The sequence below is a fragment of the Conger conger genome, chromosome 9 (assembly GCF_963514075.1).
Source record: "Conger conger chromosome 9, fConCon1.1, whole genome shotgun sequence".
Classification (NCBI taxonomy): Eukaryota; Metazoa; Chordata; class Actinopteri; order Anguilliformes; family Congridae; genus Conger; species Conger conger.
The window spans coordinates 29,691,439-29,707,402 of NC_083768.1; the positions used below are offsets into that span (position 1 = coordinate 29,691,439).

The 15,964-nt window shown below is 50.6% G+C and overlaps 1 protein-coding gene across 8 annotated transcripts in view; it reads left to right on the forward strand.

Moving 5' to 3' along the window:
* mib1 (MIB E3 ubiquitin protein ligase 1) overlaps nucleotides 1–15,964 on the forward strand; it is a 97,006-nt gene that overhangs the window by 72,102 nt on the left and 8,940 nt on the right. For all 8 annotated transcript variants that reach the window (XR_009709479.1, XM_061253500.1, XM_061253503.1 and 5 more), the window contains 4 exons: nucleotides 5,122–5,254; nucleotides 8,341–8,427; nucleotides 11,618–11,776; nucleotides 15,665–15,846. Coding sequence is in view for 7 of the 8 variants with exons in the window: in XM_061253500.1 (XP_061109484.1) it covers nucleotides 5,122–5,254; nucleotides 8,341–8,427; nucleotides 11,618–11,776; nucleotides 15,665–15,846 (561 nt within the window). In the remaining variant the exon portion in view is untranslated. The remainder of the gene's footprint in view (nucleotides 1–5,121; nucleotides 5,255–8,340; nucleotides 8,428–11,617; nucleotides 11,777–15,664; nucleotides 15,847–15,964) is intronic.

A 15,964-nucleotide genomic window follows, 5' to 3' on the forward strand; every position in this document is an offset into this window, starting at 1 on the left:
TCTTGGATACGTGTGGATTTGCTTGTTCCTTTCCTTATAGCAGTATGTTTTCCTCTGTCCGGCTGAGGGATGGAGTTGGAGCTAGTTCTCTTCTGCCTGCTAAAATTCGGCTCGTTGTGCGAAGTGTTTTTTTAACCGTTTGTGTCCCAGCGCCGGGCAGTACTCTCGGCTGTCCGCTCTGACTTTGCCAGGGAAAGTAGATGTTATCTTTTCTCTCTTTCCTACGATTTGTTGCATTTACTTTTATACAGATGGGTCCGATTTTTAAGTCAGTTGCTGTTTATGAAAAGCGGAATGCTAAAGCAAACAATGTTTAAGTGTGAGGGAGAAACAGAAAAGGTGTTTACAGCGACTGCAGAACCTGACCGGGGGCGATGGGTTGCGCTGAGCGTTGGTGTGGAGGTGGTGAGGACACTGGAGCCTACGTGTCAGTTAAACCAAACAAATAAGACGGAGCGTTTTTCACTATGGGGAATTGCAGCCTGTCACTTTGAGACTCAAGGAATTGTCCCAGCTTGGAGAGATGCACACCGCTAAAGATGCAACTGCTCTGTTGCATCTGAACTGCTGAAATTCACATCCCAAAATATCCTTGCTATAGAACATATTGATCAATTTGTGAAGGTATTCTCCAGATGATATCGTGCCATCCATCATGCGCAGTACGTGCATGCCTCTTGTGGAATTATTATATGGGTCACAGTCGTGTGCTGTTCCACACGTCTACAGTAGAGCCGTGAAGTGGGCATCTGCCCTTCTGTGGGTAAATGTCTGCTTCTGGGTCCAGTGGATACTCCGGCGAGCCAGGTTGCTTTGACTTCATGCTTCCCCAATCAGGAAATGGCTTATTTTGAACCTGCCAGGTGCTGACCATCATGAATATTGATGTCCACCCCCCCCACCCCACCCCACCCCAGTAGCATGTGTCAGACTGCATTAACCTTCAGAGTTGTGCACCCCCCCCACCTGGCTCCCCAAAGGTCCCTCAGTCCAGCGCGGGGCAGCGGTCAGCCCTGGGTGCGACACAGATGGCTGTCCGACGCACTCTGGGGTCTGTCAGGCAGCGGGTGTACGGAGGAAGCACGTTGACCCCTCCCCAATCGCGCTCCTTTCCTGAAGAATGAGGAATTGCAGGGTGGCTCACCGAGACGTCCGGCGTTCGCACGCTGCTCTGCCGGCGCCGGACTCCTGAGGGACCCCAGCTCTCTCTCAGGGTGACCCAGTTCCATCACGGCTCTCCTTCCCCCTCCTCTCCTCTCTCTCTGCCTCTCCTTCTCTTTTTCTCCCTCTCCTCTCTTCTTTTCTCTCTCCTCTGCCTCTCACTTTCCCCCTTCTCCCCCCCCCCCCGCTTTGTCTTTTCTTCTTCTATTGTTTTCTCAACGATTGTCAAACCAGCACCAGAATGGCAGTGTTGCACATGTCTGTTAAAGCTGGCACTGAGATATAAAAAAACAGAATGAATATGGTGACTTTTTCCACTCACACTTGAACTCTTAGTTGTGTTACATCAGCTCCATTTCAGTTCTCTCTCCCCCTCCCTCTGTCTTCACCTCTCTTTCTCCAAGCCCTTTTCCTCCTTTTCATCCAGCGCTCTGAACAAGTCAATAATTGAACACCTGAAAAAGCTATCCAACCAGCTCTCCCCACCGTAACAGACCCAGCCTGACTTCCTTCCCTACAGAAACCGATGTACACAAAATGAGGAAGTGGATGAAGATCCGAGTGTTCGCATTTTTTATTTATTTATTTTTTACATTGGCAACTGCAATGCAGCAACGCTGGTCGTGGTAGGTGGGGGTGGGGCATTAATATTTATGTCTGCCCATTTCACTGAGCGAGGCAGAGAGGCCAGCAGCCAGTGCTGTGGCCAAAGCCCTGCACCCAGGTGCGCTAGGAGCCAGAAGCGTAACTGCGCCCTCTGCAGGCGTGGAGGATGAACCATAAAGCGAGGGAGCCCTTCTGTCCTGTTTGTCATTTTACCTGGGGAAGAGCTCTCCTCCGAATGGACATAGTTCAGCAATGTTAAATGCTTCAACATAAAAATCCTGTGGGCGTGTGTGTGTGTGTGTGTGTGTGTGTGTGTGTGTGTGTGTGTGTGTGTGTGTGTGTGTGTGTGTGTGTGTGTGTGTGTGTGTGTGTGTGTGTGTGTGTGTGTGTGTGTGTGTGTGTGTGTCTCTCTGTGTGTGTCTCTCTGTGTGTGTGTCTCTGTGTGTGTGTGTCTGTGTGTGTGTGTCTGTGTGTGTGCACATTTGTGTGTGTGTGTGTGTGTGTGTGTGTGTGTGCGCATGCACACATGCATGTTAAATAAGCCTTGGGTATGTAGGTGACTCTCAGATCTCATACACTATGACTGTAGTTTCTCCAGCTTTCGTGAGCTCGTTCTCTTTAGTACATTAATGTTTCGTAGCACTTTGTCCTTTCACATTTTCCGGTCTGTTCCTGGTCCAGAGGTATAATTGTTACAAAATTACTGGAACAGGGCAGGAGAGTGGGAAAGACTGCATTCCGGACATAAAGGTCACAGACTTTCTGAACATACTGTTGTACCTGTGAACAAGGACCATTTACCCCAGTCGCAAAAAAAAAAAAAAAAAAAGCCTGAGGTATTTTTGGCTTGGAGTTTGTACGACGTGAATCGCAAGAGCTGTAAATCAACCTCGATAAGGGTGTCGGCCAAGCGAACGGGCTAAATTATGCAATGTAATCTAATTGCTGCTGTCAGGTTTAGTGCACGTGTCTATTTTTCAGAGAACAATGAAGCGGGAGGAGTCTTGTGTTTTCCCACGTTAGACACCGGAGATAGCACAGCTGCCCTCCTGCGTGGGCGGCTAAGCGTTTTTGGGGCACCCGCTCGCTCCAGTGCCAGATCCAGGTTGGGAGGGTGGCATGGATGTGGACTGGGAGGCCAAGGGTCACCCGGGGGGTTGGGCCACCTTCCAAACGCAACCTGTCGTGGTGCAGCCAAAACACGACAACCTTCACCGCCCCCCCCCCCCCCCCTTAAATCTACCCGTAACAAATGCCTCTGTGCATCGTAAACTGATCCCAGCAGTAGATGTACCATGTGTCCGCTAGCATGTACTCACTGAGTTATGCACATTTTTGCTTGCGCCGTCCCTGCTTAGCGGAAGGTTGAAGGGCTTCACCCGGCTTGCGTAGTCTCCTCCCCGTTTTCCGAACGATGAGTGGTTACAGACCCCGCTCTCCTGCCCCCGAGGCCTTTTAGCACCTGCCAGCGGGCATAGTCTCACAGGGTCACCACGCAGAGACCGACTACAGTCTACGCCTGGGACAACGAGCTGCACCGCTTAGTGTGTGTGTGTGTGTACATGTCTGTATTTGTTTGATGGTCAAGTGTTCGCTTTGCACTTTACATAGTGATTGCCAGTGGGTCTGTCATGGAAAGAGGGAGGGAGGGAGGGAGGGAGAGAGAGGGGGGAGAGGTTTGGAAGAGCAGTCGCCCTGGGCTGAGGAGTGTGATCAGCGGGGGTCTGTCGCAGTGTGCGTGCACGTGCGCGTATGAGCGTGCACGTACGTGTCCTCTGCTTCTCTCACATGCTCTCTAACTGCAAGGTCTCATTCCTCTCTCCCGTCTCCTTTTGTCTTGCATGTCTGTTGGCCTCCATTGGTTCTTAGTACTTTCATTTCTGTCACCATCTCTCACTGCCATCGCCGTCTTTCGGCTCGATTCCCCTCCTCCTCCTCTATAATGCTGTCTGTTTGTTTCTCTGCCTTTCTGCCTCTTTCATCCACCTCACATATTCTCTTCGCTGTTTTGGGCAGCTTTATTTCCTCTCTCTCTCTGTCGCTTTCCCATCTGCAGAGGTCAAAGTACAGAAGGCAGTCAGCCTCCTTCACCACTCTAGTGCAGTCAGTTCTCCTCCCTCACCACTCTAGTGCAGTCAGTCCCCCTCCTTCTCCACTCTAGTGCAGTCAGCTTCCTTCCTTCATGCTTTGTTTTTCTGAACTGGGAGGTTATGTTTGCTAACAGGCAGTTTCATTGCTATGCTTGTGTGGCTATTTTCAGTATTTCTCAGCTTCAGAAACTGAGAACACTTGGAGCATCAGTGACTGCAGAGACAAAACTTTAATTATCAGCTTTCTTAGCCAAGTGTCCGGGCAGTTTAGAGAGCATCTTTGCCTGCCCAGGACACCTCTGCTTTCCTGGGTATAGCTGTGCTATCACGGCATTAACAGCCTTTGCCTCCCCTCTGAAACACAAAGGGAAAGTTCATTTTGAACACTGTAGTAAATGAGCGATTTCGCAGACATGATTTTGAGTGATGGTCACTCATGGCCTTATTAACTCCACGAATGGCTTAGCCGCGGCGTGCAATTCTGCCACTGAGCGACTGGGATTTTCTGTGAGGGGAGGGGGTGTGCTTTGATTGACTCGTATCTACGGATGATTGGCAGCACCCTCTTCTACGCCCGCGGTTGAACTCCCGGAAGCTCCCCCGCCCCTGGTGGCGGATCTCCTGAAGGAGACGAGGTGATGGAACGTGGCTTGCCGTCGCGCAGTCGCCCCGTTTGCTTTTGAGGAAACGTGGGCTTACCGGGTCATCTCGGGAAGATTTATTGTCTTAATTAAACTGTACGATTTGGAGATTTGAAGCGGGAGAGAGGCCAAATCGGTCTGGGAAGAAGAGAAGAGCCTTTCCCTCTGAGGGGGGCTGTGGAGCGCAATGCGGTTCTCTCGGCCCTTGCGAGACTCTGTTTCCGGGCGCTTCGACAGCAGGCAATGCGTAGTTTGTTAACCAGGACGAGCTGACGGCAGGCTTATGACGCTCAGACGAGCCTGCTCACACACGGAGAGTTTTAACTGCCACTTGGCTGGCAGTTGAGGTGTCCAGCCCTCGAGTGGCCGGTCTTGGTTTGTGCTCAGAGGTATTCAGCCGAGTCTCTTCAGAGTGGCCGGTCTTGGTTTGTGCTCAGAGGTATTCAGCCAAGTCTCTTCAGAGTGACCGGTCTTGGTTTGTGCTCAGAGGTATTCAGCCGAGTCTCTTCAGAGTGGCCGGACTTGGTTTGTGCTCAGAGGTATTCAGCCGAGTCTCTTCAGTGACCGTGACTGGTCTTCACCCGGAATGACCGCTGCCTCCCCTCCCCCTCTCTCCCGCGCAGCGCCATGCGGGTCCTGCTGTCCAAACTGCCGCGCCCCTGGATAGTAGACGAGAAGAAGGACGACGGCTACACGGCGCTGCACCTGGCTGCCCTCAACAACCACGTGGAGGTGGCCGAGCTGCTGGTGCACCAGGTACTGCGTGTGCTCTCTCTCTCACGCCCGTGGCTAACGCACGTACTCACGGACACGCGCACGGACACTCGCACACACGCATTCTTGCTAAACTCGCCCATAACACACGTACTGACAAGACACACGCACATACTCACACACGCTCTCGCTAACCTGCCCACACATGCCCTGCCACTCACACATTCAGTAATGTGTGCATGCACACATGAGCTCTTAAAAACAGCCATATGCGCGCGCACGCATGCGCTCGCTCGCATACATTCTGTTATGTACTCTCTCACATCCTAACGCACTCTCGTGCTCAGACGTATACAAGCACTCTCGCATTCATGCACAATCTCACTCGCCATGTCTTACAGACACACACCCTCATTTTCTCACACACAAGGACATTTACACTCATGCATGCCTGTGTGCACTCCCCTTCCTCCTCACACACATCATCTTCTCCCCCTCTCGCACATGCAGCAGAGATGCCCCATTTCCACCACCTCAGTCAGTGCACAGAATCTCTAATTCACAACTCTGCTGCAGTACGGAGAAGTGCCCTCTCTCTCTCTCTCTCTCTCTCTCTCTTTCTCTCTCTCTCTCTCTCTTTCTCTTTCTCTCTCTCTCTCTCTAGCTCTCTCTCTCTCTCTCTCTCTCTCTCTCTCTCTCTCTCTCTCTCTCTCTAGCTCCATCTCTCCCTCTCTCCACGCCTTCCCTTCCTTTGAAGTGTCTGCATTCCCTGTAAGTGAGCGTAATGGCTGCAGTTGCTGATGCAGCCATGGGGTAAACATTATGCAGTCTGACCTTAGCCTCCTCTCTCATTGCCTCCTTGTGGGCTACTCCCTGAATGCTGGGGGTCAGTGCCATTCACAGGAATCAGTCGACGGTCCCCAACTCTCCACACTTAATCCTGCGGCATTTCACGCCGTCCGACAGTCAAAAGCACATTTCTATCACTATAATCCCATTGTCTGAATTTTTTCCCAGTTTGGAATGCCATTCTCTCTCACATCCTAAAGGTTTAACCGCCTCAGACTGGGGTAACACACGCTGCGTGTTTTTAGGCTGCGCTCCAGCAGCTGTGCTGCACAGTCATTACGCCGGAGGACTGCGCCGCTTGCCGGTTGTCGCAGGGAGAAGACGGGCCCCAGACTGACTGCAGGCGTCGCTCCTGCACCGCGAGGCCCTGCGGAGCTCCCTGCTAGCGTTAGCCACTCTTAGCATTTAATTCCATTCAGTGAGGCCTGTTAGGGGGAGTGCCTTAGCTGGACATGCCACCCAGAGGCCCTGCCCAATGGAGATTTCATATCAATTGATTCCTTCAGAAAGTTCACTCTCCTCTTAATTTGTTCTCCAGAAAATCAGCCAATCTCTATGGCATTGGGGCGGTGACATCTCAAAGGACCTGAGTCATGGCACAACTGTCAAATGGCTACCTTTAGCCCTGTAGGCATCTTCAGAGCCTTGTGGCTTTCTGTGCATGCTGTTCTATATGAAATATTCCAAAACCATTTGTATGCTTTGCACCAAGGCACGGAATTGTCTTTGTAAAAAGGCTCCATTATTTTGAAAAAGGGCGCTATATAAATGAGGGTCACCAAAACCCGCCTCAACCACCAGCCGCCGCCTCGTCCAGCACCCACAGCCCCGGCCAAGAGGAGCCCTCTCCGTTCTCTTAATTACCGGCGTAGTGAACACGGGCACGTCTCCCCGAGCACGTCCGGGCGAAGCGGGGAGTAAATTACTGCACGCGCGCGAGGGTGCTTAATGAGGACCGTCAGCCGCCCACCGGGGGTCTAATTCCTGCTCCAGGACAGGCAGGGGGTACGATGGACCTCGGGCACCAGGGACGTGCTTTCACACCCACAGTGATTCAGATTGAAGCCTCATAGCACCTTGAGAAAAACAATTACATTTTTGCTCTGTACTCCTCATTTAGCATTTTTGTTACACCCTACTTTGCATGGCTAAATGTAGCCTAGCCTTAGCCTGGGCTGCGCTCTCCAGACTGTGGTGGGACGCGGTGTTTCTCACCTGCTGCAGTGTCACTTCTATCGACCCTCCAGAAAGCCTGTCCTATTAACTCGCCTCCAGCGCTTTGTTGTAGAACATGAGGCAGAGGGTTTTTTTCTCATAGTTTTTTGGAGGAAACCTGATTAGAAGGGGAGTGAAAAGAGGCTCAGACAGGATCCGTTTCCCTGGCCTTTCAGGACATCATAGACACGCAGGTTAAACTCGTCACAGGAGAAGAAGAGTACTCCTAATCCAATTTCAGGTGGGTGGGGTGGCGGTGGTAATAACGAGGGTTCCTATTGGCCACTGCCTCTGGCTTCCCCGTCAGTTTGCACCCTCCCATTGCCTGGCTGGCTGGCTGGCTGGCTGGCTGGCTCACCTCGGCAGGCGTGAACGCGGTAGACGGAGTTCAGCCGTTATTTCACACGCTCCACAGCCCTGCTGCACCAGCCCCCGCGCTCCAGTCTGGTTCATTAGTCACGGGTGAACCGCACCGCTCGGCCCGGTTACGATCTCCACGCTCGCTCTGTCACAACACGCGCCCACGGTCCCGGCCGTGAAGCCGCCTCGTTTGCTCATGCCGGCTGCTCCGGGGAGGAACTCGGAAACGCTCTCTGCAACGCCTCCATTTAAATGCAAGTTAGGGGAAATTCACATTAGGGATGGGAGTCTTAAGATTTTGATTTCATTGAAGTGAGAAAATGAATCTTGCATGAGCTTTAATGAGCGATAACCTGCATGTAAATGATGAGATGGACAGAGATGGGTATTTCTTACTTAGCAGAGATTAGAGAAGGATTTCCCGCTCCACGGCCGACTGTTGGAATTATGATCCTAGTTGGGATACAAGTTAAGATTCTTGAAAACTGATTATGTCCCCCCCCCCCCCTGCCCCCTTCTCTCTCTCTCTCCCGCCTATCACTGTCTCTCCTCCATTCCCCTCTCTTTCCCTCACTCCTTTCTTTCTCTTCTCTCTCTCCCTCTCTCTCACTCTCTCTCTGTGTCTCTCTCTCTCTGTGTCTCTCTCACTCACTCTCTCTCTGTCTCTCTCTCTCTCACTCTCTCTCTGTGTCTCTCTCTCTCAGGGGAGTGCCAGCCTGGACATTCAGAACGTGAATCAGCAGACCGCGCTGCACCTGGCGGTGGAACGCCAGCACACGCAGATCGTACGGGTGAGCTGACCCCCTGACTGCCGCCCCACCTCTCCAGAGACAGTAACATCTTCACTCATCTGCCCTTCTCCTTCCCTCTCTTTTTCGGGTTCCGCAGAGGGGGGGTGGGTGGGAGTGGGAACAGCAGAGCGGCACAAGTTTAATTTAAAATCGCAGCGCTCCTGCGTCGGAATTAGCCCCTCGGATCAACTCGATGCAGCGCCAAGGAAAATGTTATCTCGCGGGAAGGGGGAGGGAGGTAGGGGCGGGGGGGGGTGGGAGTCAGAGAAAGGCTACAGAAAGGGTGCCATCTTGTGGAAGCCAGCGGTACTGTGCCCCCTGGGTGAGTTTGACCTGCTAAGAGCCTTGCTTCTGCTCTGCAGAACGTGGGCCTTGCATGTTAAAGAGCCAGGTTGCGGTATTCAGTTGACGTCAATGCACCGCGTCTCCCGGAACGCCTCTTTCCACCATGTGCGTCTAAGATGGCGATCACGCCATTTTAAGCGTGAATTTGGTGGCGGCACCATCTTTATCATAATGCCAACACGTGTTTGTTTTTGGAGTTTCGCTTCGTTTCCGTGGCGGTGCCCGGCGCTGCACTGGAGAGGTGCCCTGTTTGCCAATTACCCGCGTCGGGCTTGCCAAGCCCTCGCCCGTCTCCGTACGGCGATACCGTCCGTGATGAATCACCGACTCGGCCCGGGAATAGGGCATTTGCATGCCCGTGATAAGAGCTGCCATCTCACTGATACGCTGTCATTACGGGGCCTCTCAACAGTTCCCACCTGTAGCAGCTCCTCACACACGGCCAGACTGGGCCTAGCTCCCAATATCAGCATTAATAAAACATTTTATCTGAAATGGAGCAGCGTTCAGTCTGGACTCTTCTCAAAGTGTGGGCATACAGTGAGGAAAATGGGCTCTCGTAAGGCATCGTGCATTAGCCTGTAGTGAGTATCACACCAGGATTCTCTGTGAATCCTTAAAGCGTCCAAACAAGCCGGCTGTCTTTCTTGGCCTGCGCTTCCGTTCTTTATTAAATAGCGTTTTCTTAAGTACGTACAGTAGTGTGGGCAATTAGTATAAGTGTAACATAAGCTGCCTTGTACCTCATTGTAACTGTCGCAGAACCATTATGGAGCAATCCTCCATGCCGTTTGCGACGCGTTGCATCCACTAACACTGAACAGGAACGCTTATAAATGACATCATGTAGTGCTGGCAATGCCCTACTTTTCCCACCTAATAGAGCTCATTTTAATCAGCCACTTAATGAATGTCACAGAGACATTGTAGATTAGTAAGCAAAATTGAATATATGATTAGCCTTTGCTGCGCAGTTGATGAAGAGCTGAATTAGTCGGGGGGGAAGCAGTGTCTCAATTGACCCCCCCCCCCCCCCCCCCCTCCCCCCCCGCCTCTCATCAGCCTAACTCAAAATCCACTTCTTCTCATCTTGGTGTGGAACCATCAGTCTCTTGTTTTGCACCCATCCAAAGGAAGAACGTGTCACAACCGTAGTAATTGAACCTTAATCACATTACCACATAATAGAAAGTACTTGTTTAGACTTTGTTTCAATTAGCCGGGGCTGTAACGATCCCCACGCTGCCACCAACGGGAGTGATCACCACGGACAGAACATCTGCTCCGAGGCTCCTGGGGACTAATCCCGACAAATAATTCCCTCTGAACAAATTGAGCTTCACCGCAGGAGAGCCGTTGGGCGCGGTTCAGCGGTGAAATTTACGATGGATGTGCGCTTGGCTCGTTGGGATAAACTGTGCTGTTGAGAAAAGGCTTGTGGGCCAACCTTCCTTCTCCAGCTCAGCCCGAGTCACTGTTAGTCACCCGCTGCCGAGTTGTCACACCTTTTACCGCCATTGTTCCACAGTGTGCTTCGGAAGCTAAGGCCTTCCCCGATTTGTCTTCGGGTCTGGGATTAAACTGAAGCGGTGTAAATGCTCTCACAAAAGAGTAAAATGTGTTATCACACGAAATTAATTTTCAAAAACCTATATTATTTATGAAGCATTTTTGCTAAGTTTTTGTAAAATGTGTTGTCTTGTTCCTGAATAAGGATGACGTATTCGCTTTGCTAACCGGTTCTGACAGGACAGAGGGTTACATTGCTTTATCTCTGATTATGTATGCCAACCAGTCAAATTTTATTTAGTGTACAGCCCCCTCACAGTAGAAGTGTAATTAAATCTCTCAGTCCTCTCCCTGCACACTGCTAATACCAAGCAGCTTCTGCTCCTGCAATGCTGAGACAAACCACGTTTTAATCTCAGTATCTTAGGCCCATTTTTCATATTGCAGTTACGCTGATGTCATTTTAGACCTAAGGCTAAAACTTCCCGATCTTTTTTTCCTCCCCAATTATTTTCACCAGTTATGCCTCCGATTATGCTGGATCATAGTCGCCGTATGACATAACACAATGGTCTCAGAACTGCGATGTAGAAGCAGCAAAGTGGACCTGGGCTCATGCAGGGCGTGTCTCCCGTCTGAGCCAGCCCCAGACCCTCAGAGCACTGGCCGCTTCAGTGGCCAGAGGGCCTGCTCAGAGAGGAACCTGCACAGTGGGGCTCAGAGACGGCAGGCCTCCTCACTGTGGCTGAGGGAGACTGGGGAATGTAGCCGCGGTTCTTTCACTGTGTCTAGCCCTGTGGAAACATTTTGAAATTAGCAGTTACGCGCGCCACGGCACATATAATATTACAGTTGCAGGAGGGGAAACGCGAGCGCACTGTAATACTCCAGCTACAAGGTGACCCGTGGACATTTTCAGGGGAACGATCACAGCTCGCTCTGGCACTTAAAGCACAAGCACATTTCCTTGGGGGCTTCGTATTAAACTTAAGTTGTTCAGGAAAAGTCAATTTCCATTTCCAGGAAAAGTTCCGTTTGAAAATGGAAGATACCGAATAACCCCCTGATAACACACACGTTCTCTCTCTGTCACACACACACACACACACACACACACACACACACACACGGTTGTGGCTTTGGGGCTGAGATTGAATGTCTTCAGTTTCAAATGGAACTTTACACACATACGCACACATGCACAAGCTTTTTTTTTGCCTGAACCCTTGGCACGAGGTACCCTTGAGAGGTAGAAGTTTCACAGGGTCCCCGTTAGCCTGGAGCCGGAAGCTTCCGCAGTGCGTGGTGTCTCACAGCTTCTCTGTGTCTCCGTCAGCTGCTGGTGCGGGCGGAGGCCAAGCTGGACGTTCAGGACAAGGACGGGGACACGCCCCTGCACGAGGCGCTCCGCCACCACACCCTGTCCCAGCTGAGACAGCTGCAGGACATGCAGGACGTCAGCAAGGTGGAGCCCTGGGAGCCCTCCAAAAACACGGTGAGTGCTCCGCCCTCCAGTAACACTGTGAGTGCTCCACCCTCCAGTAACACAGTGAGGGCTCCGCCCTCCAGTAACACAGTGAGTGCTCCACCCTCCAGTAACACAGTGAGAGCTCCACCCTCCAGTAACACAGTAACACAGTGAGGGCTCCACCCTCCAGTAACACAGCAACACAGTGAGGGCTCCACCCTCCAGTAACACAGTGAGGGCTCCACCCTCCAGTAACACAGTGAGTGCTCCACCCTCCAAAAACACGGTGAGAGCTCCACCCCCCAGTAACACAGCGAGTACTCCACCCTCCAGTAACATAGCAACACAGTGAGGGCTCCACCCTCCAGTAACACAGCAACACAGTGAGGGCTCCACCCTCCAGTAACTCTTAGTTCAGCGCCGTCCAAAAATACTGTTAGTACATCGCCATCCAAAAACACAATAAGTGCTTCACTGTAATGACATTTCATTTTATTTTGACCAGTTGTATTGCATAATGCATATGTATTTTATTTGTTCCGCAAAATGGTCAACATAATGCAAAAGGTCTTCAGTCTACAATGGTACATTTTATATTTTAATAACATTTAATAAAACATGTACCTTGATATTTGAGCAGTCGTTTTGACATTGTAGGCTGAATCTGAGGCGGTCTGCATATGAAGCGTTCGCTGCGTGTCCCTGTATATAATCACTCTGCCTCCCTTCATGAATAGTCATGAGAGCGGTGACCTGGAACATGTTTTGATTTTTACTGATTGGCAGGTACTGAGAATCCTTCCCATATCAGTAGAGATTAGAATCAAAAGCAAACTATAAACAGTTTTACCTTGATAAATATTCACAAGCAACAATAGAACCTCTTTTATATCCATTTAAAAGGCTTTCGCAGCGGCACCGGGTAAACCGCAACATTGTTACTGAAAGGAAAGTACTGGCTCTTTCTGTGCAAGCTTTTGAAATAAATAAAGGGTTGCGTATGCAGATGTAGCGTGAGTAGTTGATCAGAAATCGCTTTCACAACAATATGGGTTAGATGAGCCATATCATTCCCACCTGTAATGTAAGTAGGGAAAAACTACAATTTGTAGTCATTGGATTCAATCCAAGACTGCTGATAACTTTTTTTGGGTAAAGTTCAGGTAATGTCTCGTAATTCCCTCTTAATTAGTTCGCAGGTGGCAGTATCTGTTTAGGGTATAACACGGTGTGCTTTCTGCCCTATCCTGAACGTAACGGTAAAGTGCGGTCCTTACCCTTTGGTAAGCGCGGCACTGCCTGGCCTTTTAATGCTGCCGCCATCTTGAAGCCTCCGTGCTGTTCTGAGAAGAGAGCTGAGTGAGACCATGGAGATGCAGTTTCTGCTGCAGTTTCACCCTCTCACACCACACTGCCTTCAGACAGGGATCGAATTACACGGCCCAGCGGCTCCACAAGTGCAAAATATGAAACCCACCAACTGAAGACAGTCACGGGAGCGGTCTAAATGAGCAAGATCAGGAAGTCCTCGTCTCATTGTAATTACGAGGCAAACTCAGCTGAGTAAAAAATGTAGTTCAGGCGAATGAGCTTTAGAGTGGCTGAGTTTTAACGTGGCTTAGTTTGTATTTTGTTAAAGGGCTGTGGGTGGAGTATTTAGCTGCCTGTATTGATGTTGGAATTATTGCTTTCCGGCCCCGTTCTCCATTCCTTCCGTCCTTATTGATTTAACTTGGCCGATGCCCTCACATAGCAATGTATAATGTTTACATCATAAAAATTCCATAAGTCATTTGCACAGCTGAATTCTGACTTGAGAAATCTCAGCACTTTAAAGCCACTCTGCCAAAGCGCTATAAAACTGTCAATGCTCACGTCCTTCCAGGACTCGGGTGTGGGCAGAAGACCCACCATCTCCTCAGCTTCAACATGTCCTCGTTTCTACAGAAATGTGTTTGTGAAGCCTGTTTTTCTAATAATCAGACTTATACATTAAAAGTAAAAGCACTTAAAAACGAACCATTATTTTTATAATGCGCAGATGGCAGTATCAACCTTCACACTGTGATGTGTGCATTGCCCTGCTTTTATAAGATGGCGCTCCTAAAAGTCAGGCAAATTACTTCTGATAATAAGATTGCACCTGTTTAATATGAGAAGCGTATAGGCATCTGCATTCATATGCAATGTGCAGGTACTTGTCCTTTGAGGACACAGTTGAGCAAGTTGGCGTTTCTGTACCATATTCCCATCTTTTAACCTTTGTCTTGAAAGACGGTGTAATGATGCCATTTATGCGTTTCCTTTGCTAGAAGCTTCCATAGTTCACTGCATCCTTTTTATATATGCAAGATGTCGGTGGAACGCTTAAAGATGTCACCTGCATCAAAGTGACGGTCCCCGCACGCCTCCCGTGGGAGATTTACGTTTGCGTCTGGCAGATGCTCATCTCGCTGTGTAGCCATGCCAGTTTAACGATGTCATTGAAAGGAATTAAAAGCGCGGCCTTTCTCACGCTCTCGTAGGTTCATTTGCCTTCGCGTTCAGACCTTTACGTGTAGCGGGACCTCTCAACGCAGGAAATGACCCGGGAAACCGGGAGGAACAGGCCCCCCGCTTGCACCACGACGCATCTTAACGTGCGGCGCATTAATGCGGGAACCGCCACTTTCAATTTAAAAGGTGTTGGTGCAGTGCGGGGCAGTGCACTCTCCTGAACTGCCTTTGTGAGCGCAGACGGTTAAAAATGCCCTGCCAGGACTTCAGACCAGGCAAATCCTGACTGCTTCCCTGTGTAATTTTCAGCGCTCTTATTTCACATTTCCTCATATTACTAAATCCGTTAAAACCTCCAGCTGCCCTTTTGGGGGGGGGGGGGGGGGGGGGGGGGTTGTTTATCGATCGGGGTTTCATGGCGGACATTGCCGGAAGCCGCGCGATGCGTTTGTGAGTGATGAAATATGTAACGGGCCCAAAGCGGTCCGAAGCCTTCGGTTCAAACGGTCGGACCGCGGTTAAGGCGGGTGGTTCAGGCGTTCGCTGGGTTGTAACCCCTCGGGGGACGCAACCCCAAAATGAAATCTCCCGTTGGTTTCAGCGGCTCTGATGATCTCTCTGTGTGGAGCATCTGTCACTCGTCACAACGTGGCAGTCTGACAAATCTCACTCCATCAGTCACCGTGTCAGGAGAGGCGGAGGAGGACGTGAGCATTTAGATTTATTCTGCGCGCCTGAGCCATCAATCAAGACAAAAGCGTTTCAGCGCATCGCAGGAATTTCTGTTCCGCTCCCAACCCGCGATTATTCATCAAGGCTTACAACTAGGTCATCTGTAACGTGAGCGCAGTCTGTCACAGGTGTTTGCTGTTATTTTTTTCAGTTGTTCTCTGTAAAAAAGAGTCTTCTAAGTAAGCAATTAACTCGTGGCTTAGGCTTATATTTAACCTGCAAACACCCGGTATGCCCTGATAGGTATTTCTGTCTCTTGATTAACCATATTAATTTTTATTTCTTTGTATTTGATTTTGTATTTGAGCCCTTGACTTGCCGTCCAGCCCGGTGTGTGACTGTTGTGGTTGTGACTGTTGACTGGTGTGTGACCGTTGACTGGTGTGTGACCGTTGACTGGTGTGTGACCGTTGACTGGTGTGTGACCGTTGACTGGTGTGTGACCGTTGACTGGTGTGTGACCTTTGCCTGGTGTGTGACCGTTGTGGTTATGACCGTTGCCCGGTGTGTGACCGTTGTGGTTGTGACCGTTGCCCGGTGTGTGACCGTTGTGGTTGTGACCGTTGCCCGGTGTGTGACCGTTGTGGTTGTGACCGTTGACTGGTGTGTGATCGTTGTGGTTGTGACCGTTGCCTGGTGTGTGACCGTTGTGGTTGTGACCGTTCTCTTCCCTTTTCCTCCCTGCAGCTGATAATGGGCCTGGGCACCCAGGGGGCTGAGAAAAAGAGTGCGGCCTCCATCGCCTGCTTCCTGGCGGCCAATGGTGCGGACCTGACCATCCGCAACAAGAAGGGCCAGTCCCCCCTGGACCTCTGCCCCGACCCCAGCCTCTGCAAGGCGCTGGCCAAGTGCCACAAGGAGAAGACCAGGTCGGTTCATAACCAGGCCCGTAAACCTGGCTGTACCAAATCCATTTCCACTCCTGCCTTGTGAACTGAATTGGGCAGAAAACATTTATTTTGGACAAATAGGGAAAACCCAGGACTG